This window comes from Anolis carolinensis, chromosome 4 (genome assembly GCF_035594765.1).
Source record: "Anolis carolinensis isolate JA03-04 chromosome 4, rAnoCar3.1.pri, whole genome shotgun sequence".
Lineage (NCBI taxonomy): Eukaryota > Metazoa > Chordata > Lepidosauria > Squamata > Dactyloidae > Anolis > Anolis carolinensis.
The window spans coordinates 173,651,107-173,678,661 of NC_085844.1; the positions used below are offsets into that span (position 1 = coordinate 173,651,107).

The following is a 27,555-nucleotide window of genomic DNA, read 5'->3' on the forward strand; positions in this document are numbered from 1 at the left end:
ATAGGTTTAAATTTGGGTTGTTTATGTGCTGTTTTGGAAGTTTGATTTATTTATTTGGGTTTCTGGGAGAGGAAGCAGAAACTTTATACTTGTAAATCAATTGAGCAGACTTTGAAGATCTGTCCTTGGAAGTTGCATAATTCACGTACAGATCTGAAGAGCTCATTAAGAAGACCCATACACAAATTCTGACACACTGAAAGAATATTAAATCAATTCAAATTGTGCATAGCCATGTAGTGTTATTGAACCATTTCAAAACGTTGAAAGAGACTGAATTTGAAAAGGGCAAGTGGTTTTACAGACTTAGCTTCTATAAGTGCAATATTACTGGAGAATTGCAAAAGCTGCAAAACAAACCTCTATACAACTTGGATTGATTACAAAAAAGCATTTGACTCATTGCCACATTGTTGGATCATAAAATGTCTAGATGTCATTGGGGTTTGTGAAAATATTAGAAAGTTCACTGAAAATGCCATGAAACAATGGAAAACTGAGTTAGTTTTGGGCAACAAAAGCTATGGAACTTAACATAAGGAGAGGAATTTTCCAGGGCAACTCACTGTCACCACTGCTGTTCATCATTGCAATGGTCCCTCTGTCAGTACTTCTACAGAAAACAAACCTGGGCTACCAAACAGCAAGAAATTCACCAAAAATGCCCCACTTGCTATACATGGATGATCTAAAGCTTTATGGAAAATCAGAAACAGAAATCCAATCGCTCACCAACACAGTCAGAATCTTTAGCACTGACATCAGTATGGATTTCGTCCTAGACAAATGTGCCACAGTGGCATTAAAGAAAGGGAAAATGACTCACAGCGAAGGTATAGAGATGCCAAATGGACAAACTATAAAGTGCAATCAGCCTGAAGCCTATAAATATCTGGGCATACTACAGTTGGACAATATCAAGCATGGGCATGTGAAAAATGTGGTCAGCAAAGAATATATCTAAAGAGTCAGAAAGGTTTTGAAGAGCAAATTAAATGGCGGAAATATGATCAAGGCTATCAACACCTGGGCCATCCCCGTCTTTAGATGCACTGCTGGAATTGTGAACTGGACACAAGCTGAGCTGGATGATCTGGACAGAAAACAAGAAAACTGATGACAATCCACTACTTATTACATCCACGTAGTGATGTTGACAGACTTTACCTGCCCAGAAAATCAGGAGGCAGAGGGCTTCTGCAAGTGAAACAAACGGTAGAGGAAGAGAAACATGCCCTGGCAGATTATGTGAAAGGCAGTCAAGAACCAAAATTGAGGGAAGTCAACAGTAGTAAACTACTTCAAGTTCAAAAGACAAAGAGTGAATACTGTAAAAACACAATCCAGAGCAGAAGAGAAAACTGACAAAAGAAGGCTCTCCATGGGCAGTTCCTAGGAAAAATCGAGAGCCAAATTGACAAAGAAAAAACATGGCTGTGGCTCACAAATGGAACTTGGAAAAAGGAGACGGAGGGCCTGATTCTGGCAGCCCAAGAACAAGCCATTAGAACCAATGCCATCAAAGCCAAAATTGAAAAGTTGACAACAGACCCCAAATGTAGACTCTGCAAGGAAGCAGATGAAACAAAAGGTCACATTCTCAGCTGCTGCAAGAAGATCGCACATACAGACTACACGCAGAGGCATAACACCGTTGCTCAGATGATTCATTGGAACTTGTGCCACAAATACCATCTGCCTGCGACAAAGAACTGGTGGGATCACAAGCCGGAAAAAGTTACAGAGAATGAACATGTCAAGCTACTCTGGGACTTCTGAATTCAGACAGACAGGGTTTTGAAGCATAATACTCCTGACCTCACGATCGTGTTAAAAGACAAAGTATGGATTGTCGATGTCGCAATCCCAGGTGACGGCAGTATTGAGGAGAAACAACTGGAAAAACTGACACGATATGAGGATTTAAAGATCAAACTGCAAAGACTCTGGCACAAGCCAGTCAGGGTGGTCCCAGTGGTGATCGGCACACTGGGTGCAGTGCCTAAAGGCCTTGGCCTGCACTTAAACACAATTGGTGCTGACAAAATTACCATCTGCCAGCTGCAGAAGGCCACCTTACTGGGATCTGCACACATTATTCGCCGATACATCACACAGTCCTAGACACTTGGGAATTGTCCGACGTATGATCCAATTCAACAGCCAGCAGAGTGTCTGCTGTGGACTATTTGTGTTTCAAATAATGATGATGATGATGATAATGATGATGATTATTATTATTATTATTTACCCACCTCTCCTCAAGGTGGGATACAAATATGTACTAAAATGTAGAGTGGATTTTCTGCCCCCACTATCAAGAAAATTACCAGACTGTGAATTGCTAAACAAATGGATTTCTAAAATCCTTAGTACAGTTCTACCTCCACATTTGCAGTTTTGCCTTTTGCAGATTTGATTATTTGTGAATTTGATTAAATTTTCACTCTAAGAATCTATATTTTTTCTAATGTGGTTCTATGGATAATTTCCTTCTGTCATGCTGTAGGAGTTCCAGAATTCTATAGAGGAAAAAACACTTTTCTAACAATCTCTAGGTCCTCAAGTGCCATTATGTGCTCATCTTCTAGTGAAAGTCATCCCTAAAGCTATGCTAAATGTCTCAGAAATTCCCAGAGTGATGTTCTCTCAGGTAAAACAATGGCAATTTCTTTTTTCATGGCTTTTCCCTTTCATGGGGATGCTGTGTTCCTAACATTGATTAATGTTGTCAGATTGCATCACCAGCAAAGAACTCGCAGTAGATAACACTAATATGTCTCTGATTGGACATGGTCTGGGACAGCAAAGCTAATTATCACTTTCCTATGGTAGTTCTGGAGCCCCGGTGGCGAAGTGTGTTAAAGCACTGAGCTGCTAAACTTGCAGACCAAAAGGTCCCAGGTTCAAATCCCGGGAGCGGAGTGAGCGCCCGCTGTTAGCTCTAGCTTCTGCCAACCTAGCAGTTCGAAAACATGCCAATGTGAGTAGATCAATAGGTACCGCTCCAGCGGGAAGGTAACGGCGCTCCATGCAGTCATGCCACTCTTCGGCTTAGAAATGGAGATGAGTATCAACCCCTAGAGTCAGACATGACTGGACTTAACGTCAGGAGAAAACCTTTACCTTTTATGGTAGTTCTAGATGTAGGAGTTCTAAAAGCTTTGGCCCATTCATTATTTTCCTTCATAGCTCCCTAGATTTCAGGAAGTTTTAAATTTATATTTTGCAATTTTAAGCAGTGTCTTGAGATTTTCAAAATTCAGCTAGAGCTGTTTCATGACAATAACACTGCCAACATGTATAGTATACCTATTCTCCATATAATTTAGTATAAAGTGTTTTTGAAAATGATGCACAACTGTCAGCAACTATAAGTTAACAGAAGTTCAGTATGTCCTGATCTGTTTTTTGATATGGCTTTCCATGCTTAACTAGATGCCCACCGTTGAGATCTGTGACCTCAATGCACTAGAATTTCAGATGAATGATAATGTCCCTTGTGGCTTGTAAATGAATTCCTTTTCCTGCAGTTATAGAGCATTAGCAGCATGCACAGTACTATGTAAAGCCATTTTTACCTTGGTGGCATCATATAAATGATAAGTAATTATAAAACTAACAGGAGCATCAATAATAGCATATCTATGAAAAGAACATACTTATTTAAAAGGAAAAATTAACTTGATTTGCATATCTGTCTATACAACCTGACATATATTCTCTGTGAACTCTTTCAGTAATTTAAAATACATGTTGCACAGTACAGCTAGATGCTGAAATTATAAATGAATAGCAAAAGTACTTTGCTATACCTGGATTAAAAGCACATTACAGTACTGCCTTAAATTCAATGCTTTCTTTTTCTCTGTCTTCCCTTCCTCAACTGTTGTTTCCCCCCCCCCCCCATTCATTTTCTTTCCTTCCTTCCTTCCTTCCTTCCTTCCTTCCTTCCTTCCTTCCTTCCTTCCTTCCTTCCTTCCTTGTGCTATTTCTCATCTTTCCCCTTCTCTCTGATTTAGTTTTGCTTGCCTATTTTTCCCTCTCACCCCTCAACTCTAAACTTTATCCCCCCCACAAATCTTTTCCCCATTCTGACTAGATTGCAGTAGTAAGTAAATCTCAATCTCTCTCTCTCGCTCTCTCTCTCTCTTACTCGATTCCCTTTTTCTGGGGAATCTAACTTAGTCTAACTTTCCAATCAGTGTAGCCACATTATATAAATCGTGTGTTCATTGTGCAAATTGTGTGACATGTTATGAAAGATTTACTGCCATGGTCACACACTATTGATTTTCCTTTTTCCTGGATTGCTCTCAGTGGTTCTCAACCTGTGGGTCCCCCAATGTTTTGGCCTTCAACTCCCAGAAACCCTAATAGCTGGTAAACTCACTGGGATTTCTGGTAGTTGTAGGCCAAAACACCTGGGGATCCACATGTTGAGGACCACTGCTATAAGGTCTGTACAACCTGCGGCCCTCCAGCTGTTTTGGTCTCCAACTCCCAGAAGTCTTAGGCAGCTTGTCCAATGGCCAGGAATTCTGGGAGTTGGAAGCCAAAACACCTGCAGTGCTGCAGGTTGTGCAGACGTACTCCAGACATTGAGTTTCCTTGGATTTCCATTTCCTTGGAATGGTTGAACTTGCATATGTGCAGAAATATATGTGTACAATTAAATAAGTACTATCAAGTTGTGATATGTGGGCACCATAACTTAAATAGGAGGTGGATATTGATAACTTAGTGGAAAGTCAGTGCAAATATATCATAACTCCTGAACGCCATGCATTCTTTACTGGCACTATATTGTTCTTCGCTAAGGAATCTTCCCTGTAAACACAGTGAACCTTGAATCCTGAAAATACTTGCATGACCTAGGATTTAAGGGGTCATTACATGTAAGGCAGGGTGGGAGCACAACCTTCAGCTTAATTGTTTTGTGTACCCCTATTGTCAGTTTTATTATCTTGTCTCTTCCAAGGGCTCATATGATCTTAGTACCTACACGTGATGTAAACACTTAATAAAGTATAGTTTCTTCCAGGAGTGGGGATTGGACAAAATTCTACTGGAAGCACATGAAATTATGTGCTTGCCCTTCTGGTTTTAACCACCAGTCCTAGGAAATCTATGCTAAAGTGGCTTATGGTAACACTAGTAAATATTACATAATGTAAAACAGAAACATTTTCAGAAAGTTCAACAGTTATAGTTCAAGTAATCAGAGCGTCATCATCAACACCAGGTGAAATGCCAGGTGCTTTTTAGTTTTACCAGGAACCAAGTATTTCTCCCTCTTTCCATTCCACTTTCTTAGCTTTGACATATTCTAGTTCAACAAATCAAGGCAAAACCTGAATGTGGACAAATTGCATTGGGAACAGCTTTTCTGCCATGGTTCAGTTCATGAGAATCATAGGAGGTGGCAGAGAAGGTTAAAGACCTTGCCTTGTAAAACTACAACCCCGTGATTCCATAGCACTGAGTCCTGGCAGCTAAAATGGTGTCAAACTGTATTCATTCTACAGTGTAGAATAGATGGGCTCAATAGCAAGAGGATTTGTGCTGTTCCATCACTGGAGAAACCAGATGTTAAGTTGGCAGGTTGGCCTTCAAGCCTGGTTTGAGCCCTACACCAAATTATCCGGAAGTATTTTGACTAAACCTCAAGGATTTCTGCTCATGACAGTATCCCTCCTCTTGTTATGTAGTGACGGGGTCAATGTGATATTGTAGGCTACACACTTTAAAAAAAAATCAATCTGTTTAATTAATGTATTTTATGAATAAAGTAACCCCTAAGTCTCTCTCACACACACCAGGACTTCATAGTATCAGTCCCAGTTTTCAGGTGCCTCTTGATCTCGGTTTTCTACTTACTACTACTATTACAGCTTCTGCTTTTGCTTCTTCTTTGTGTTCTACTCACTGTACTTCCTGTGTGATATGTTTGTACTTTTCTGAATTGCCCCTTTTCTGCTTGTTTATGGAAGCTAACATTGCTGCTTTTCCAGTCATCTGGCCTCTTAGCCATTCTTCAGAAAGCACTAAAGATTATACACAATACTACTGAGAAATAAAAGCTTCCTTTTGTACTTTGGAATGAAATTCATGATATCTTTTGAGATCTGAACCCACTTTAAGTAGCTACATATTCTCTAGGCACATTTTTACCTATCTGCACTTTATTTTGTTTCTTGCTGTAGTTTTGCTCTGTTATTCTCTTTTTCTCCCCTCTCTTGTTTATTATAATTATTACTTTAGAGGGTAAAAACTTTCATTTACTTTGTCTTTCTGTATACAATGTATTTTAGCGGAGATATGCAATGTGCTACTGCCAAAATAATAATGAAAAATACTGATTTTTTTCTTTCAGAGCAGTAAATAATTTGACTGCTGCCTATTTCCATTCCCTTCAGAGCAATTTTAGCTTTCATGTTTGAGTTTGGGTTTGTTTCGACATTTTAAAAACTGGAAAACTTGCAAATTTCCATTCAGAAGTATTGAACTCATCTCCATGCAAATTTTGATAAAATGTGTTGAAACAACAAATTGGAAATGCGAGAATGCGTTATGCAGCATATTATTTTATGAATAGTGGTGTTTGCTGTGCAAATAGAACCATAATCTATTTTGCATAAGGAGATTAGAATTTGAACCATTAGATTTATGTTTTATTCTTTGATTGGAATAGCAAACAGATAGATCACACACTCAAGAGGAAGTAGCGAAAATTATCCAATAATTACTGGGATTCTATTGTCCAGTCTGAAATTTCAAGATTCTTATCAAAGTCTGCATATAGGATGCTAATGCATCAAAAATATACTAGCTGTGCCTAGCATTGCTGTGGCGTTGTCTGGTGGTGTTGGTGAGAACTTATTGAGGTAGTGGTGGTATTGAATGTCTGTTGTATGGTTGTCTTTATGTTTAGTATGCATTTGGTTGTTTGTGTATTGTGCAAGTGGTGAGGGTAGAAGGGGTCTATGTCCCTGTATAGTATAGTATAGTATTTATACATTGCCCATGTGTTGTGAATGCTTGGATTGTGTCCTGCTGCATAGTATTTATTTATTTATTTATTTATTTACAGTATTTATATTCCGCCCTTCTCACCCCGAAGGGGACTCAGGGCGGATTACAATGAACACATATATGGCAAACATTCAATGCCAACAGACAAACAACATTCAGTTTTTAGACAGACACAGAGGCATTTTTAACATCTTTCCAGCTTCACGATTCCGGCCACAGGGGAAGCTGTTGCTTCACCGTCCATTGGTGGCTGTTCTTCCTCTTCTTTTCCTCGTGAGCAGTTTTATGGTGTTGTAGATTAGTTAAATTAGCCTCCCGCATAAAGCGTACCTAAATTTTCCCTACTTGACAGATGCAACTGTCTTTCGGGGCTGCTAGGTCAACAGCAAGCCGGGGCTATTTTTTTTTTTTTATGGTCGGAGGCTTAACCCGACCCGGGCTTCGAAATCATGACCTCTCGGTCAGTAGTGATTTATAGCAGCTGGTTACTAGCCAGCTGCGCCACAGCCCTTAGGAGTCTCTCCAAACTCTTGGATTCTATGCTATTATTATTATTATTATCATCATCATCACCTTCATCATCATTATTATGTAGAGGCTGGATGGCCATATGTCAGGAGTGCTTGGATTGTGTCCTCCTGCATGGTAGAAGGAAGTTGATCTGGATCACTCCAAACCTTAGGATTGTATGATGATATTATTACTATTATTATTATTAGTAGTAGTAGTAGTAGTAGTAGTAGTATTAGTATTGAGAGGCTGGGTGGCCATCTGTCGGGAGTGCTTGGATTGTGTCCTGCATGGCAGAATTGGGTTGGACTGGATGGCCTTAGGGATGTCTCCTAACTGTCTGATTCTATGATTCGATGTGCATTATTATTGTGCAGATATTGGATGGCCATCTATCAGGAGTGGTTGGATTGTGTCCTCCTGCATGATATAAGGAAGTTGAACTGGATGATCCTTAGGGGTATCTGCTAACCTTAGGATTGTATGATATTCTTCTTCTTCTTCTTCTTCTTATTATTATTATTATTATTATTATTATTATTATTATTATTATTATTGAGAGTCTGGCTGGCCATCGGTTGGGAGTGCTTGGATTGTATCATCCAATGGCAGAGTTGGGTTGGACTGGATGGCCTTTAGGGGTCTCTACTGTCTGATTCTATGATTCAATTTGTATTATTACTGTGCAGATCTTGGATGGCCATCTGTCAGGATGCTTGGTTTGTGTCGTCCTGCATGGTAGAAGGAAGTTGAACTGGATGATCCAATGATCTATGATTCAATTTGTATTATTACTGTGCAGATCTTGGATGGCCATCTGTCAGGATACTTGGTTTGGTCATCCTGCATGGTAGAAGGAAGTTGAACTGGATGATCCTTAGGGGTCTCTCCTAACCTTATGATTGTATATTATTATTATTATTATTATTATTATTATTATTATTATTACTACTACTAATGAGAGGCTGGGTGGCCATCTGTTGGGCGTGCTTGGATTGTGTCCTCCAATGCAGAATTGGGTTGGACTGGATTACCACAGTAATTATTTCATATTACAGTAGAATCTCACTTATCCAGCATTCACTTATCCAGTGTTCTGGATTATCCAACGAAGTCTTCCTTTTAGTAGTCAATGTTTTTGTAGTCAATGTTTTAAATTCATTGTGAAATTTTGGTGCTAAATTTGTAAATACAGTAATTACAACATAGCATTACTGAGCATTGAAACACTTTTTCTGTCAAATTTGCTGTATAATATGATGTTTGGTGCTTAATTTGTATAATCATTACCTAATTTGATGTTTAATAGGCTTTTCCTGAATCCCTTCTTATTATCCAACATATTCACTTATCCAACGTTCTGCCGGCCTTTTTATGTTGGATAAGTGAGACTCTACTGTATATTTATAATCTTATGTTATCTGCTTAGAACTGGATTATATGAGGCTCCTTGTACACAGCTGTATAAAATGCACACTGAAGTGAATTATCTGGCAGTGGGGAGTCAAGATAATCCAGTTCAAAGCAGATAATATAAGATTATAAATCAGTAATATAGCTGTGTTGAAGGGCCTTGAGTCTACACTGCCATATAATCCAGTTAAAATCAGATAATCTGTATCTTATAGTCAGTGTGGAAGAGGCCTGAAGCCTAACTGTGCCTGTCCCCTGGGCTGAGTAGGTTGCTAGGAGACTAAGTTGGCAGAGCTTAGCCTTCTAACTGGCAGCAATTGGATAAAAACAATTATTCCTCTCCCTCTAATTAGGACTTCATTTTTCTTTTCTTTTTGTTGTATGAACGTAGAGGCATGGATGAGGGGTTGTGTTGCCAAGTTTAGTGTTTCTGGGATGTGTAGTTTTGTTATTTTGTCCTAGACCGAATTTTTTTTTATCCTTTATATATATAATGTACAAAACGGCTTTATCAGCATTTATCTTATTTCTTTACTGCATAGTCCCTAATTGCTTTTTGTTTATTAATAAAATTTCTTAGTACATTTTTTTAGTCTGTGTTTAATTTTGTTGGCTGAGTCCAAACAAATGATGGTGCTGATAATCCATCATTTCATGATGGTAATGCAGCAAGTTATATTTGATCATAACAACCAAACAAAATAGTTAAAAGCACCCTTGTATTTAGCCTGGCAGCCAGAAAGAAACAAGATGCAGCTAAGTGTCTGGCCTAGTGGATGCCACATGAGACATCCTGAATTTTGGAAAGCAGCATGTGCTTTTGCAGGTAAAATGGTGGGACATGCTTTCCAGAAATCACTTGCCAACATCCAGCTGACTAGTCAAATTTTGCAGGATATCAATCATTGTGGACTTATTTTAAACACTAACTTATATTGTATTCAACTAAGGGTAAGCATCAAAAGGAAAAGGAAGTAGGAAAGGGAGAAGATATATTGAGAATAAGCGTGACTTGGAAACAAAAAGTTATTGAAAACTCAGACATGTCAACAGATGTCTAAAGGCACAGTAGGTGCTTTTCAGCATACCTGAAAATGAGCATAAACTTATATAGATAGTTGAAATCTCAGATTGAAAACCAACACAAATAGGAAATGGGTAGGCAAGGTGTGGCCTGTGATTCCCATGCAGCACTTGGAAACCATAAAAGCAGCCTACAAAATTGCAAAGAATCTTCCCAAAGATCTCACATTTTCGTTTGAAAAGCCTGATTTTAGCCCCCAATTCCCTTCCAGTATCTTAAAATACAGCAGTTTGCTCCACTATACTCTATACCCACACTCTAAAACTGACAAAACCCAAAATTGTCATGAGATCAGTATAGGCACACTGAAATGCAGTGCAGCAGGTGGGTGCAAGAAGAAGAAAAAAAATGTCCCTGACACATTTGCAGTTGTTCTTCTCTTACTTAGAGTTTAATCTTTACTTCATTTTTCTCATGTCTCATTTATGTTGTTGTTTTCTTCTTGCAGCACTCCAAAAGGGTGAATAAAATGAGTTGCCTGGATTCTAGTATCTGAAAAAATAAGTAATTCTTTTGGAGAATTCTTCTAAATGAGCCTGGCCAAGATACTGTGTGAAGAAGACTAAGGATACAATAGGATGTCAACTGAGACAGAACTTCAAGTGGCTGTTAAAACCAGCACAAAGAAAGACTCTAAGAAAAAAGGTAGGACACCATTATAATTAAGTGTTCAATAGATGTTTTACCATCCTTGTGGGAGGCTTTTCTCATGTCCCCGCATGGAGCTGGAGCTGATAGAGGGAGCTCATCCATGCTCTCTCCGGGTGGGATTCGAACTTGGCAGCCTTCAGCTCAGCAACCCAACCTTCAAGTCACAAGGCTCTTATCCCCTAGGCCACCGGAGGCTCCTCCACAGAAGCTAATATCAGCTGTAAAAAACATATGCATTCATCAGTGGTCTTGCACTGGTTAGCTTCCAAGGTGAGATGGGATCAGGTGCTCTCTTACAAAGTCTAAATATGGTTTAAAGAACTGAATATTTGTTAATGCAAACTTTAGTCTTTAACCGGGTTGTTGGCAGATTGTCTTGTATTAACCTTGGTTTTTAAAGAGATAACATCATTCTCATCTTCAAAGTTGTAAAGATGTACCCATTTTGTTTCTGTGTGGTAGCTAGGAACAAAGTTATACCATGTATAGATTGTGTGGAATCTGTAAAGAAAAACTCAGTTCAGGCCAAGCAGGTATTTAAGAAGCATACTATGTTGGACACACAGTTTCCCTTCCTATGCCTTTGAGTTAAAACTCATAGTCCAACCCAATTTGGATTATATAACATCCTCACTACCCCAGTTCCACTGTTCTTCCTTGCAGAGCACCTGTTTTAAGGTGTCAATGCTTCACTCCTGAGTATTTGTCAATCGAAGAAGTGGAGAAGGAGAATCCCTCTCGTAATTTGCTGCCACACTACAGGATTTTGCTTTCCAGAATTAGCAACTTACCAATTTTTATTACCACCTTTTGGCCACTACTGTCACCTGCTCTGAGACTTTGAGAGTCTCAGAGTTTTACACTTTCAAGTTAGTAGCATCAGAATAGATTCTTGTTTTGATACCTTGCTTGCTTTATGTGATGCTGTCTTCCTCCTTTATGTGTTGTGTGGTTTGATTAGAATTGGTTCCGTTGATTTGGGCTGAGGGAGCTATAGTCCAGTGACACGTAGAGGGCTGCTTGCCCATCCTATATAATGGTCTGGTGTCACATAGTTCAAGTCCTGTGCTGTTATATGTTTGCTTCATCCCAGTGGTATGATGCAAAGTTGGTAGTAGAAAGATGGAGTAAGCATTTGAAATAAACCAGTGGCCTTGATGAATGTAGACGTCTTAGAAACAGAGTTACTCTTAAATTTTCCAAGAGTATCATGGGAGCTTGTAGGAATCAAATTTGAAATACTGCCTTTATGGTGAGTAGTCTGCTTATAAACAGCTGGAAATACAAGGTTTTATAATGGCTGTAAGGATAATGTTTGAGACTGTTGATGATCATACAGTGTGAAATTGGAGTAGTATGAACACTGGAGAACAAGTGCATGCTTTAGTTTGTGAAACACAAATTAGGTTGGTTTATATTAACATGTAAAGCAAATAAAATTCTTTCTATCCTCAAGAATTATAATTACTGTTGGTAATTTATATGCAAGGGAGGTTCCGCCCACCCAAACACACACACCTGTAATGTAAAGTCTCATAAGTAGTTATTTCAGACACATGAGACTACTTGAATAAATAACCAATATGCCTCAGGTTACATTTAATACTTCTTCATCTGCTTCTGAAGTACTTTTGCACTTAAAGAAATATTGGTTGATATTCCTCATTCATATTTGGCTTACAATTAAATATAAGAATAATAATAAGAATTTTATTTCTTACCCACCTCTCCTCGTAGTTTGAATAATTAAAACACACGAACATTGTAATATACCACAAATACACATATTAAAATATATTTCTGTAAAAGATACATATTGAAATGTATTTCTATAAATACTATATTTCTATATTAAAATATACAAAACAGATTAAACAAAGGACGCACATTTAAAATTCATGCTTAAAAACTGGCTCTACAAACTCTTTCACATGTAGGTGTGAGGAAAGCGAAAAAAGAATAGGGATAGGGAAGTGAGGCAGAAACAGTAAGTGTCTATAGTATCAGTAAATTAGATTAAATCTTTGGCAGAATAAGCCCCTATGTTTGTCAAAAGACAGCAAGCATATGCATCTGTTCCCTTATTTCTATAAAATCTTGTTCTATAAAGTAATCTTTTTAGATCAGCAAAATAACTAGTTTGGTTATTATAGACAAAAGAAAGTTGTGATAAGCAAAAAGCAACAACATTCACTTCACTGCACATTCACATTCTTAGGGCCAGCCTACTGTGCTGTATCGTCTAACAGAAGTGAAAAAATGTGGTTTGCACACAACAATAATTGCTATTAAGATGTGTTATCATGTGTTTGTGTGCAAGATAAGATTGCTTAATAGCAATTATTATGTTGTATTTGACTATTTTCAAATTATAGGGGTCTCCGATTTCCTGTAGAATTGCAGCTTTATAAAATCTATCCCCAGTGTAAAGGGATTGTTGGCAACATATTATTATAGGTAAAGAATACCATTAATCTTTTTGTGATGCATGCTCTTGTTTTTGTAAAGATTTGTGAGCTGAAGCTATTTTATATATATTATGTGCACATACTAAATTAGGAACTTGGAACACAATTCAGTAGTTTTAATCATACTTAGAAGTCCGTATATATAGGTTTCTTATTTTCTTCAGTGACTAGGTATCATTTTTCATTAACAATTGAAAACTGTGTGTGCACTAAAGAGATTTCCCTTTATGTGGAGTAAACATTTGATTCCTTGGGTACTCTCTAGAGCAGGCATGGGCAAACTTCAGCCCTCCAGATGTTTGGACTTCAACTCCCGCCATTTGAGTTGAAATCCAAAACACCTGGAGGGCCGAAGTTTGCCCATGTCTGCTCTAGACCCCACAGTTTCATTATGTAGACCAGACTCCTGAAAATAAGCAATGAGAAAGTGGGACACAACATATAGATTTTAGAACTATAACTTTCCTCAGTTTAGAAACTATGTGTCTGTTAATGCAGAATATGGGCTTATCTACACTGACCACTAAAGAGTGATATGTACTTCAATCAGCCCCACCACATTTAAATGCTTCATGCGTGTGATCAGAGAGAAAGCCTGAATTTGTGCATTCCCCCAACTTAGATCCCTTCTGCACTGTCATATTAAATCCAGATTATCTGCTTTGAACTAGAATATATGGCAGTGCAGACTCATATAATCTGGTTCAAAGTAGATAATGTGGATTATCTGTTTTGATCATATGCTTTGATAATCCTTTCCACCTAAAGCCAAGGAAGCTGAACTGATACTAAACCAGTGTCTGTCATCAGTAATGGAATGGACGAGGGCAAACAAATTGAAACTTAATCCAGACAAGACAGAGGTGTCCCTGGCCAGTCGGAAGGCAGATCAGAGAATAGGGATCCAGTCTGTGCTAAAGACAGAGGTCTGCAGTTTGGGGGTCCTCCTGGACTCAGCATTGAACCTGGAGACCCAGGTATCGACAGTGGCTGGGAGGTCCTTTGCACAATTAAAACTTGTGTACCAACTGCACCAATTCCTTGGGAAGCCAGATCTGGCCACGGTAGTACATACCTTAGTTATATCCCGTCTGTATTACTGTAATGCGCTCTACGCAGGGCTACCTCTGAAGAGTGCTCGGAAACTTCAGCTTCAGTGAGGTTGCTAACTGGAGCTGGCTACAGAGAGTGGACAACCCCCTGTTGCAGCAGCTCCACTGACTGCGAGTCTGCCACCAGACACAATTCAAAGTGCTGGTTATGACCTTTAAAGCCCTAGATGGTTCAGGCTCAGGCTATTTGGCCAAGCACATCCCCTTGTACAAATCTGCTTGGGCCCTCTTCAGGAGAGGACCTTCTCTTGGTCCCACCTCCATCTCAAGCTCAATTGGTGGGAAAGAGAGAGTGGGCCTTCTCAGTGGCTGCCCCTCGACTCTAGAACTCCCTGCCCAGGAAAGCCAGAATGGCCACCTCCATGCTGTCCTTCCAGTAACAGGCTAAAACCTTTGTTTTCAGGCAGTCTTTTACAAATGATGGTGTTTGAGACCATCAAGGACTTCTGTCCTTTTGTGATGTGGTTTTATGTGGTTTTATAGTTTTAACCTGTTTTTTAAAAAAATATTAATGTTGTTTAATACTATTTTAATATTTGTCCCCTCGGATGAGAAGGACGGGATATAAATGCTGTAAATAAATTGTATGTTTTAAGTTGTGTGCCATTTTAAGTCTCTGTATGGAGAGAAAAAGCAGGTGCTAGTAGTAGTAGTAGTAGTAGTAGTAGTAACAACAACAACAACAACAACAACAATAAAGTTTAGAAAGGGCCTTAGTTCCATGAAGACAGTTGAGCCAGTTCCTGACTTAAACTGGGCACCCTTTTCACTGTCCTACCACATTCCCAGGCTCAAGCGGCCTGGGGATATGAGATGGCAGGCCTTGTAATTATACCCCACCCCCATCCTGCCTGTGTCAAGGCTATACTCTACCTTCTCCTTGGCACTCTGCCTGATGTCCAGAAGAATGCCCCTGTACCAAGAGTAACGGGAGAAAGTAGAGGGGTCTTTCCCCCATTCTAAATAATTTCTTGTTGCCGTACTTTATCCAGCTGTAAATGTTACTGGGGCTCCCATTCTCTCTCTCAGCCTTCCCCCTAGAATTCCCATCCTAGTGTTTAGATCTAGCTTTCAGATATACAGTGTTCCCTCACTTATTGCTGGGGTTAGGTTCCTGGACCAACCGCAATAAGAGAAAATCTGTGAAGTAGGGACACTATATTTATTTTAATATTTATACATTATTTTAGTAGTTATACACTATTTTAAGTCTTTATCAACAGTCGTGTGTTGACAAATCACCTCCTTCTCCTCCTGTTGTCGCTTGGGCTCCTTTTCTCTCCCTTTGGCTTCTCCTTCCTCCCTTAGGCTGTAAATTGTATTTTTATGATTTATAATAGTCTTTTAGAGTTTATTGAAAAACCGCAAAACAGCGAATCTGCAAAAAGTGAACCGCGAAGTAGTGAGGGAACACTGTATATTAAAGCTATGATTTCCAACCCCCTAAGGATAAAATGTCATGCATTTGACAAAGACATTCTTCCTGGTTTTTGTGTGGTGTAACCCATCTGTAGTCATCAATCCTCCATCTTGAAAGTGAATTTGATGGTCCCAGAATTCTAAATAAGATTATATGCCATATTACAAGTGTATGTCTGAATCTTTTCCCAATTGAAAGCAATCACATTCCTTAGTCTTTCATGTATGGATGTGAATGAAAAATGATTTTTAAAAAATCACAGCCTATTTTTAAAGAAGTATTTTTTGTTTAACTCATTTTCACATTTGCTTATTTAAATTGGGCATTGTTGTAGACAGAAATCTAGAAATTACTGTTTTATTGATTTTAGCTTCACCTAGTGTTTAGCACAATGGCATTTCTTCTTCCATTGTAAACTGTTTTGATGATCACCTCGCCCTCTGTTAGACAGAAAGGACTGAAAACCTAAGTCTCCATATGTGGCAGTAGAATATAACCATAATTGTCAAGAGTCAGACGCCAATTAGCGAACAAAAATAGAGTTTATTCAGCAGATAAGCCAAAAGGTAATGTTAACACAGAAAAAACCTTGAAACACTTCACTATCAGTGCTTCAAGAGCAGTTCAAACAAAAATATAATTCAGCAACACAAGCAGGTAAAAACAAAGCTAAACAAACTTAGTGCAAACTGCACTTTCTGAGTCCAAGCCCTGCCAGCCGGCTCTGTAGTTTTCAAAGGAACAGTTCCCAAAAGAAAACACCAAATTGGTCAGGAAACAAACAAACAAACTAAGAATGCAGTAGACTGCTTCCACAATGTGGATAAAGCCGAAGGCTCCAAAAGGATGGTGAAAAGACGTCGTCCGGGATTCCAAGGTCAGGTCAGGAGATAACAGCGGTGTCCAAAGAGCAAGCCAGGAGTCAAAAGCCGATAGTAGTCATCAATCACAGGGCGAAGGCAGTAGCAAGGTCAAATTCTGATCCAAGGTCTGAAGAGGGTGCAGTCATCAAAACCAGGTCCACAAAAAGGCACAAAGACCCAAGCAACGATGGTAACAGCAGATCAGAAGCACAGTCCCAGTCCAGTCTTCATGAATGCACAGAAATCCCAATGGCGCCTCAGCAACACCTTGCCACACGCAAAGTGCAGTGGCCAAACATTCCCATTTTATTCCCCTTCCTCCTGGGTGACCAAACACTCACACCCAAACACCAGGTGACCCAAATCTACTCAGAGTCTGAGCTCCACACAGCTAGAGCTCGTGGATCTGGAGTACCTAGCAATTCGTCGGAGTCCCAATCATCCTGCCCACACTTAGCCCCATGAACACTTAAAGAACCATCCTCCCTTCTCCAAGCATCCCAATTGGGATCAGCTCTTGCAGAAACCCCAGGTTCAGAAGTATCCATAGACCCCAAATCCCCAGACATCTCCGGTGGCTGTGCCCATTCAGTGCCCGCTTCCCCAGCCACCACCTGTTCCTCAGCATCCATCTCCCCATCTGAATCTTCCTCAGAAGATCCCCCATATAGCTCTCTAAGTCGCTTCCTGCGCAACTCCTCCAGTGAACCCTCATCATGAGGGTTTTTTCTTCCTCTTCGAATTCCATCCCCATCAACCATAATCCCCGAAGGCGCAGTCACAACACTATCCCTCCCCGCAAAGGCCCCTCCCACCGGAATTAATGTGGGATCCGAGACCTCCGCAACTACTGAGGACCGGTTAGATGACGTGTCCAGTTTTAGTAAAGATCGATGAAACACCGGATGAACCTTCAGAGTGGAAGGTAACCGCAATCTAAATGCCACAGAAGAGATCTTGGTAACAATGGGGAAAGGTCCTAAGAATCGAGCTCCAAATTTTCCTGCATGCGTCCTGATGTGCTTAGCAGACAACCACACCATATCCCCTTCCTTCAGTTCCACTCCAGGCTGACGATGTTTGTCAGCTTGTGATTTTTGCGTTGCTTTAGCTTCCAGGAGAAGCTTCCTTGCAACGTCTTGCAAGGTCCTGAGTTCACTGGAACGATATACTGGATCAGGCGACACTGTATTCTGCGCAGGCGCTACTACCCCACGTGGATGGCAACCATACATAATTTCAAAAGGCGAGTATTGGCTAGCGCTATGTGTCGCTGCGTTATATGCAAACTCTGCCACCGGTACCCATTGAATCCAATCCCCAGCTTGCTGTAAACAAAAACAGCGCAAATACTGTTCCAGCAGACCATTTACCCGTTCAGACTGCCCATCAGTCTGCGGATGGAACGCAGTGGAGACATTCAGCTTAGTTCCAAGTTACGCATGGAACTGCTTCCAAAATTGCGACACAAACTGCGGTGCTCTGTCCGAAATAATAACTTCTGGAGCACCGTGCAAACGGAAAATATGGCGCACAAATAACTTGGCTAGAGTAGTAGCCGCCGGTACTTTAGAGCATGGGATAAAATGAGCCATCTTGGAAAACAAATCAACCACCACCCAAATACAAGTATATCCACCCACCCTAGGCAAATCAGTAATGAAGTCCATAGAAATAATCTGCCAGGGCTTTTCAGGGACGGGTAGAGGCGATAATAAACCACAAGGTCGACCCACTGGATGTTTACACTGCTGACAAATAGCACAGCTATCACAGTACTTTAAAATGTCCTGCCTCATTTTGGGCCACCAGTAATGACGAGTGATGGCTTGTACAGTCTTAAATCTCCCAAAATGTCCCGCAGTTGGCTCTTCATGATATGCTTGGATGATTTCCAAGCGTAATTTACCAGGCGGTACAAAAATCTGGCCATTACGTGATAGTACCCCGTCCTCATCTTGTAAAATAGGCAGTATAGTCCTCATATATTGAGAGAGCAATATCAGCTGTTCTTGCGTCCACCTATCCTCTTTTTGAGAGGACAACACCCGGTCATGAAGATCCTGCCTGTCCTGTACCATATTTAACAATGAAACAGGTAAAATGGTTTGCTCAGAGGATATTTCAGCAGTCTTAAACTCAGGCTTCCTAGACAAAGCATCAGCCCTCAAGTTCTGCTTCCCCTCTACAAATTGCACTCTGAAGTCAACACTGGAAAAGAACAATGCCTACCTAATTTGCCTTTGGTTCAATTTCCTTGCAGTCTGCAAATGCTCCAGGTTTTTATGATCAGACAAGACCACTATCTGATGTTTAGCCCCCTCCAACCAATGCCTCCAAACTTCGAAGGCCACCTTGATAGCTAGCAACTCTTTCTCCCAAATCGTGTAGTTTTGTTCAAACGCAGTGAATTGTCTAGAATAGAAACCACAAGGCCTTAATCTACCGGACGGGTCTTTCTGCGAGAGCACTGCTCCCAGCGCATAATTAGAAGCATCTGCCTCAACAACAAATGGTCTGTTCACATTTGGATGTACCAGAACGTTCCCATTATGAAAGCTACGTTTCAGTTGTACAAATGCCTCTTTGGCCTCTGTAGTCCATTCAAATGAACGCTTCTTTTGCAGGAGTTGGGTTAAAGGCACCGTCAATTGTGCAAAATGGGGAATGAACTCCCTATAATAATTGGCAAAACCCAAAAACCTTTGCACATCTTTTTTGGAGGTTAATTCTTGCCAGGTATTGACAGCGTCCTCTTTTCGCGGGTCCATTTTTAGCTCCCTCCCAGATATAACATGTCCCAAAAACTCCACCTCAGACACATGAAAGGCACACTTTGAGGCCTTAGCAAACAACCCATTTGCCCTGAGCCTAGACAGAACCTGACGCACATGTTCCCCATGTTCACGAACGTTTTTCGAATAAATTAATATATCATCTAAATAAATCACCATAAATTTGTCCAAAAGGTCCCGGAACACATCATTAATGAACCGTTGGAATACCGCTGGCGCATTGCACAACCCAAATGGCATTACTAAATTTTCGTAAACGCCATAACAGGTGTTAAACGCGGTCTTCCATTCATCCCCAGCCTTTATACGCACCAGATTGTAAGCCCCGCGCAGATCTAATTTAGTGAAGATGGAAGCTCCCTGAACCCGTGACAATAACTCAGGAATTAGAGGTAGAGGGTACCTGTCCCGAACAGTGTACTTATTTAGCACACGGTAGTCGCACACAAGTCTCAAGTCGCCTGTCTTTTTTGCCACAAAAAAGACTGGAGCGGCCGTAGGCGAGTTAGAAGGTCTAATGAAACCCTTCTGCAAGTTCTCATCCAAATACTCCCTTAAAGCCTGTCTTTCAGGTACCGTGAGCGCATACAACCTGCCTGCAGGCAACTTAGCTCCTTCCACCAAGTTGATTGCACAATCATAAGGCCTATGTGGTGGTAATTTATCTGCTTCTTTTTGACAGAACACATCCCAGAAGTCCCGATAACAAGATGGAACACCTTCCATATCCCCACCGACTTTGTTTAGAGTTAAACACACTGGCGGGTCCAAGCTAATAGTTTTGCGAGCCCAATCCACCCGAGGATTGACCTGTGTCAACCAGTCCATACCTAAGATGACATTATATCTAGGTAGTGCAGTGACATCAAAAGTTAACGTCCCCTTTTGCCCTTTCACTTGCCAGGTTACACCCGCTGTTTCTTGATCCACCGTCCCAGAATGCAACAACCTTCCATCAGCACCCTCCATCCAAGCTGTGACTTTTTTCTTCAATATTGAGATCTTATTCCTTTCTGCAAAACTTTGGTCTATGTACGAAATGGTAGCCCCTGAATCCAAAAATGCCTGAGTGCTAACTGGTCTCTGACCCATTACACTTAATTGTATGGCCACAAACACATGCTTATTTCCTCTAGGCAATTGCATCATAGGCCCTAATGCGCTGGACTCATGGCGCATTAGGGCTTCCCTTTTCCCGGCAGCTGAGATGGTTTTAAAGAGCAATTATGAGCAAAATGCCCCTCATTTCCACAGTATAAACACAGCCTTAATCGTCTGCGTCGATCTTTTTCCTCTTGGGACAGTTTGCGTTGCACTCCAAGCTGCATGGGTTCCTCCCCAGAGTTCACAGGGGCACTAACATGATACTCCACAACTGGAGTCCTGTGAGTCTTCTTTCTAAACTCCAACCGAGCCTCAATTCTACAAACTTTGGTTACCAACTCATCCCAATTTTGAGCTGGTTCCACACGAGACAGTTCATCCTGCAAACCATCATTCAACCCAGCAGTAAATGCCAACATAAAAGCATGTTCTCCCCAGTCCAACTGATGCTTAAGCAAATTAAACTTATTCAAATAGTCAATTAAAGATCCTTTACCCTGCTTTAACCGATATAAAGCCCAACCCGCATTTTCCTTTTGTAAAGGATCTCCAAAAGTCTCAGTAAGAGCTGCCTTAAAGTCCACCAAATTATTCTTAATTGGGCTATTGCCCCTAATTACATTAACTGCCCAACGCCTCGCTGGCCCAGTTAGTAAACTCAAAATAAATGCAACTTTGTTAGTGTCTGTAGGAAACGAGAGGTCAGATATTTGCAAAAAGTATAGGTCCACTTGAGCCAAAAAGGTTGGGAGTTTCTCCCTGGCTCCATCAAAATGTTCAGGAACAATAACTTGTCCTTTGATCTGCTGTGCCTTCTTTAAGGCTTCCAATTCCAGTTCCAAAGCTGCCACACTGGCGTCCAGCCCAGCCATGTTAACTTGGCCCTTTGTTGTTGTTGTTTGGCGTGTGGCAATCTGTCAAGAGTCAGATGCCAATTAGCGAACAAAAATAGAGTTTATTCAGCAGATAAGACAAAAGGTAATGTTAACACAGAAAAAACCTTGAAACACTTCACTATCAGTGCTTCAAGAGCAGTTCAAACAAAAATATAATTCAGCAACACAAGCAGGTAAAAACAAAGCTAAACAAACTTAGTGCAAACTGCACTTTCTGAGTCCAAGCCCTGCCAGCCGGCTCTGTAGTTTTCAAAGGAACAGTTCCCAAAAGAAAACACCAAATTGGTCAGGAAACAAACAAACAAACTAAGAATGCAGTAGACTGCTTCCACAATGTGGATAAAGCCGAAGGCTCCAAAAGGATGGTGAAAAGACGTCGTCCGGGATTCCAAGGTCAGGTCAGGAGATAACAGCGGTGTCCAAAGAGCAAGCCAGGAGTCAAAAGCCGATAGTAGTCATCAATCACAGGGCGAAGGCAGTAGCAAGGTCAAATTCTGATCCAAGGTCTGAAGAGGGTGCAGTCATCAAAACCAGGTCCACAAAAAGGCACAAAGACCCAAGCAACGATGGTAACAGCAGATCAGAAGCACAGTCCCAGTCCAGTCTTCATGAATGCACAGAAATCCCAATGGCGCCTCAGCAACACCTTGCCACACGCAAAGTGCAGTGGCCAAACATTCCCATTTTATTCCCCTTCCTCCTGGGTGACCAAACACTCACACCCAAACACCAGGTGACCCAAATCTACTCAGAGTCTGAGCTCCACACAGCTAGAGCTCGTGGATCTGGAGTATCTAGCAATTCATCGGAGTCCCAATCATCCTGCCCACACTTAGCCCCATGAACACTTAAAGAACCATCCTCCCTTCTCCAAGCATCCCAATTGGGATCAGCTCCTGCAGAAACCCCAGGTTCAGAAGTATCCATAGACCCCAAATCCCCAGACATCTCCGGTGGCTGTGCCCATTCAGTGCCCGCTTCCCCAGCCACCACCTGTTCCTCAGCATCCATCTCCCCATCTGAATCTTCCTCAGAAGATCCCCCATATAGCTCTCTAAGTCGCTTCCTGCACAACTCATCCAGTGAACGAGGGTTTTTTCTTCCTCTTCGAATTCCATCCCCATCAACCATAATCCCCGAAGGCGCAGTCACAACAATAATATAATATATTATTATATTATATTAATATAACATGAATGTAATATAATATTCATGTTCTTAACTCAGGATAAAGGTCCAACCAGGCAGAATTCATTTCAGTCAAATGAGTGTTGGTAGGTTTGTCTTGTTTAAAATCAAAACAAAACTAGGCAATATAGTTCCAAATTGGTATTTACTACTAGCCTGCTGTGCAGTAAAAGTGTAAAGAAAGTTGATTTCCTCCTCACTTTGTTTTCACTGAATTGTGTGTCACAATGCATATATCAACAAATGTGGCCTAGCCTAGTGCAGTGTGAAATGATGGACATTTTGGAAAAATGTGTATTTTTCAGGTTCATTAACTGCCATCAGTGGAATCTAATAAGGCATATGAAGTTATGTTAAGTAATCACCTAGTTTGCTACCTTGAGGAAATTTTTATTCTTAAGAAATAAGGTCCTTGATTCAGAGATAAAGAGTTGCAGCTCACTAGCAAATTACATAGATGGAACAGGGAACATATTCAGTCATGGAGGGTAGCACTTTGCAGGTCTACTTTCCTCGCAATTGCGAAATGTAACCCATGTATTGACTGGAATTGTAACATATCCTGTTTCAATTATTCATTTTTATCTTTCCACAAAAGCTGAGAATATATGATGGTTGCCATCTTTACTTAATGCTAATTAAATTTCATGGACTCCTAGTTCATGGACTCCTGCTGTGACAAAAATGCAGTGCTCAGCCCTTAATAGTAAAGCACAATCCACTCACCAAGGGCCAAAATAGTTGCAATTAGCAATTGGAGAAAACAGTGTTTAAAACACGCATTCTGGACTTTAAGAGAGCTGACTTCCAAAAAATGAAGGAAATACTGAATGGCATTCCATGGACACCAATATTAATAGACAAGGGAGTTAAGGATGGATGGGAGTTTTTTAAAAGTGAAATACTCAAGGCGCAAATGCAAACAGTGCCAACAAAGAAAAAAAAAATAAGACAAGTGCAAAGAAGCCAGAATGGATGTCTAAAGAACTTCTAACTGGGCTAAGACTCAAAAGAAACATGCACAAGAAGTGGAAAAGGGGAGAAATCACCAAAAAACATATAGCCAACTCCTGTAGAGAAAAGGTTCACAAGGTTAAAGCGCAAAATGAGCTCAGGCTTGCCAGGGACATTAAAAACAACAAAAAAGGCTTTTTTGCCTACGTTGGTAGAAAAAGGAAGAACAAGGAGGGAATAGGGCCTCTGTGAGGAGAAGATGGGGTGATGGTGACAAGGGATAGGGAAAAGGCAGAACTACTTAATGCCTTCTTTTGCCTCGGTCTTCTCACAAAAAGAAAGCCATCTTCAACCTCAGCAACATGGAATGGACAAAGGATTTAGGGGAAATCCAACCCCAAATAGGGAAACAAGTTGTCCAGGAACACCTGGCCTCTCTCTAAACGAATTCAAGTCCCCAGGGCTAGATCAGCTACATCCAAGAGTATTGAAGGAACTAGCTGAGGTTATTTCAGAACAACTGGCAATTATCTTTGAGAATTCTTGGAGAACAGGAGAAGTCCCAGCAGATTGGAGGGCGAATGTGGTCCCTATCTTCAAGAAGGGAAAAAAGAACGACCCCAAACAATTACCATCTGGTTAGCCTCACGTCGACACCAGGCAAGATGATGGCAAACAAACTAGTAAAATGTGGGCTAGACAAAACTACGATTAGGTGGATCTGTAATTGGTTTAAGCGAAACGAACCCAAAGGGTGCTCACCAATGCGTCATCTTCATCTTGGAAAGAAGTGATGAGTAGAGTGCCACAGGGTTCCATCCTGGGCCCGGTTCTGTTTCAACATCTTTATTAATGACTTAGATGAAGGGTTTAGAAGGCACGATCATCAAGTTTCCAGATGACACCAAACTGGGAGGGATAGCTAACACTCCAGAAGACAGAAGCAGAATTCATAACGATCTTAACAGACTAGAGACATGGGCCAAAACTAACAAAATGAAGTTTCAACAGGGACAAATGCAAGATACTTCACTTCAGCAGAAAAAAAATGGAATGCAAAGATATACAGAAATGGGCGACACCCTGGCTCAACAGCAGTACATGTGAAAAAGATCTTGGAGTCCTCGTGGACAAGTTAAATATGAGCCTACAATGTGATGTGGCTGCTAAAAAAGCCAACAGGATTCTGGCCTGCATAAATAGGGGTATATAGCATCTAGATCCAGGGAAGTCATGCTACCCCTCTATTCTGCCTTGGTCAGACCACACCTGGAATACTCTGTCCAATTCTGGACACCACAATTGAAGGGAGATGTTGACAAGCTGTAAAGCGTCCTGAGGAGGGCAACTAAAATGATCAAGGGTCTGGAGAACAAGCTCTATGAGGAGCGGCTTAAAGAACTAGGCATGTTTAGCCTGCAGAAGAGAAGGCTGAGAGGAGACATGATGGCCATGTGAAGGGAAGTCATAGGGAGGAGGGAGCAAGCTTCTTTTCTGCTGCCCTGCAGACTAGGACACAGAACAATGGCTTCAAGGTACAGGAAAGGAGATTCCACCTGAACATCAGGAAGAATTTCCTCACTGTGAGAGCTGTTCGGCAGTGGAACTCTCTCCCCTGGACTGTGGTGGAGGCTCCTTCTTTGGAGGCTTTTAAGCAGAGGCTGGATGGCCATCTGTCGGGGGTGCTTTGAATGTGATTTCCTGCTTCTTGGCAGGGGGTTGGACTGGATGGCCCATGAGGTCTCTTCCAACTCTACTATTCTATGATTCTGTGATTCTATTAAAAGTCTGTAGGTGGCATGGGTGGCCAAATTCCGTTTGGGGCCTTATGCTGGAAATGTTTGTGTGTGTGTGTGTGTGTGTGTGTGTGCTTTCTTTCTGTCAAGCTCATTAGCCTTATCACAACTAGCATCCTCACTAGAATGCCCATCTGGCAAAGGAAAGACCGACCTTGTGTCCTTCAAGGAATGCGGTTCAAGCTGTCAGCTTGAAACCATTGTGTGCCTGTTCCCAGAATCCTCCAAGTGAAACTCTGGCTGGCTTGGGACAGCCGTTTCCTCCAACTCTAACTGCATAGGAACCCTCAGGCCCAAACCCAGAGCCCTTTGACAAGTCAGGTGAAGGAGTAATCCCAGAGTCAGAAGCAGGGACAATCACAGGTTGAACAGGCCCAACTTCAGGCTCACCTGACAGATCAGGAGCAGGCTGGGCTACAACATAGGGGCCCATCCAGACTGGGCCAAAAAGGGGGAGATGTCCAAATGATTTCTCCAGTAAAACCAAATAAAATTTGGAGCAAACCAGGGTTTCACTGGTTTGTTCCAAATTAATTAAACACCTGGTATGATCCTGATCATATGGTAAGATCCGGGTCTTGCACATGATTCCTGGACACAATCAACACAGCCATCTTGGTTTTTCAGGCTCCAGGATCCTGAAAGACCAAGAGAACACCCACCCCTCCCCCCAAACCCCAAATTTCCCACCAAAAAGTTAAAAAAACCTTCCCTGGACACCATAATGTTCTTCCACACACCCTCCTGACACAAAGAAATGACACACCAGGAGACCGGTGGTGGGGACAAGGAGGGATTTTCCTCCCTCCCCATCTCCTGAATGTGCCATTTCCTTGCATCAAGAGGGGCACAAGGAAGAATGACTCTTGCTGCTTCAGGTGCATGAGAGTTAACTTTGTGGGAATATAAGGGAATCTAACAAATCTAGCATAGCTAATGATTGTTAGTGCTATACAGAAGAAGACAGTGGTAAACTACTACAGAAATTTTTTTCACTTGGAAATTTTATGATGAGACAATTCTAACAAATACTTGCTTTTATGCTTTGTAGTGTAAGGTGCTTCAGGATAAAAAAGGGTCAGTGGTGTGTAAAGGAGGGGCATATAATTTGTGATAAAAGGTCAGTATTAAGGGAATTTTTGTAGTTAAATATTTATCACCTTTTGGAGCTCTTGTTGTTCCTATAGCATAGTGCTGGCTGCTTTGCCCTATGGAAACACTGTAAGGGCTTATGCTGTTTAAATTAATACTTGATGTGTGTGAGTAAAGCTTTTAAAAATGGCATCAGCTCATATCCTTATGTTAAAAATCTGTTGCCTTGATTTCCCCTCTTGGTATTTGAACTTCTAAATACACTTAGGGAAGAATAGCTTTTCTTGGTAATACCAGCAGATATAATCTTTTCCTTGCAGCAGGAGTATTGGTGAAATGTAAGCTGTACTCTTTATTTGTGGGCATTGTTAAAATTAAACAAACTAAGCTACATAATTTTGGAGAGCTCTCTTTTGCAAGAATATATACACTTGGAAGTCTTCTAATGTCCGCAGCTTTTAAAAAATGTCACAAGTTATAAACTGACATCAGATGTTTCCACATTATGGCATTTATTTATAATCATATTATAAACTAGCAGTGCCCGGCCACGCGTTTTCTGTGGCGTTGTCTGGTGGTGTTGGTGAGAAATTGTTGAGATAGTGGTGGTATTGAATGTCTGTTTGTAATGGTTGTCTTTATGTTTAGAATGCATTTGGTTGTTTGTTGTATTGTGAAAGTGGTGAGGAATAGAGGAGGCCTATGTCCCTGTGTAGTATTGTATAGTATTTATACGTTGTCCATGTGTTGTGAATGCTTGTATAGTATTTATACGTTTGTCCATGTGTTGTGATGTTTGGTGCTTAATTTGTATAATCATTACGTAATTTGATGTTTAATAGGCTTTTTCTGAATCCCTTCTTATTATCCAACGTTCTGCCGGCCTGTTTATGTTGGATAAGTAAGACTCTACTGTTATATTTATAAATCTTATATTATCTGTTTAGAACTGGATTATATGAGGCCCCTTCCGCACAGCTGGATAAAATGCACACTGAAGTGAATTATCTGGCAGTGTGGACTCAAGATAATTCAGTTTCAAAGGGGATAATATAAGATTATAAATGGGTAATATAGCTGTGTGGAAGGGCCTTGAGTCTACACTGCCATATAATCCAGTTAAAATCAGATAATCTGTGGAAAAGGGCCTAAGTGAGGCCTAACTGTGCCTGTC

General features: G+C 40.9%; 1 protein-coding gene across 17 annotated transcripts in view; it reads left to right on the forward strand.

The window, feature by feature from the left end:
- The window catches only part of dab1 (DAB adaptor protein 1), an 861,244-nt gene that overhangs the window by 663,169 nt on the left and 170,520 nt on the right, over positions 1–27,555 (forward strand). For all 17 annotated transcript variants that reach the window (XM_062979600.1, XM_062979599.1, XM_062979591.1 and 14 more), the window contains one exon: positions 10,491–10,687. In XM_062979600.1, coding sequence (XP_062835670.1) covers positions 10,621–10,687 — 67 coding nt within the window. In that variant the 5' untranslated portion in view covers positions 10,491–10,620. The remainder of the gene's footprint in view (positions 1–10,490; positions 10,688–27,555) is intronic.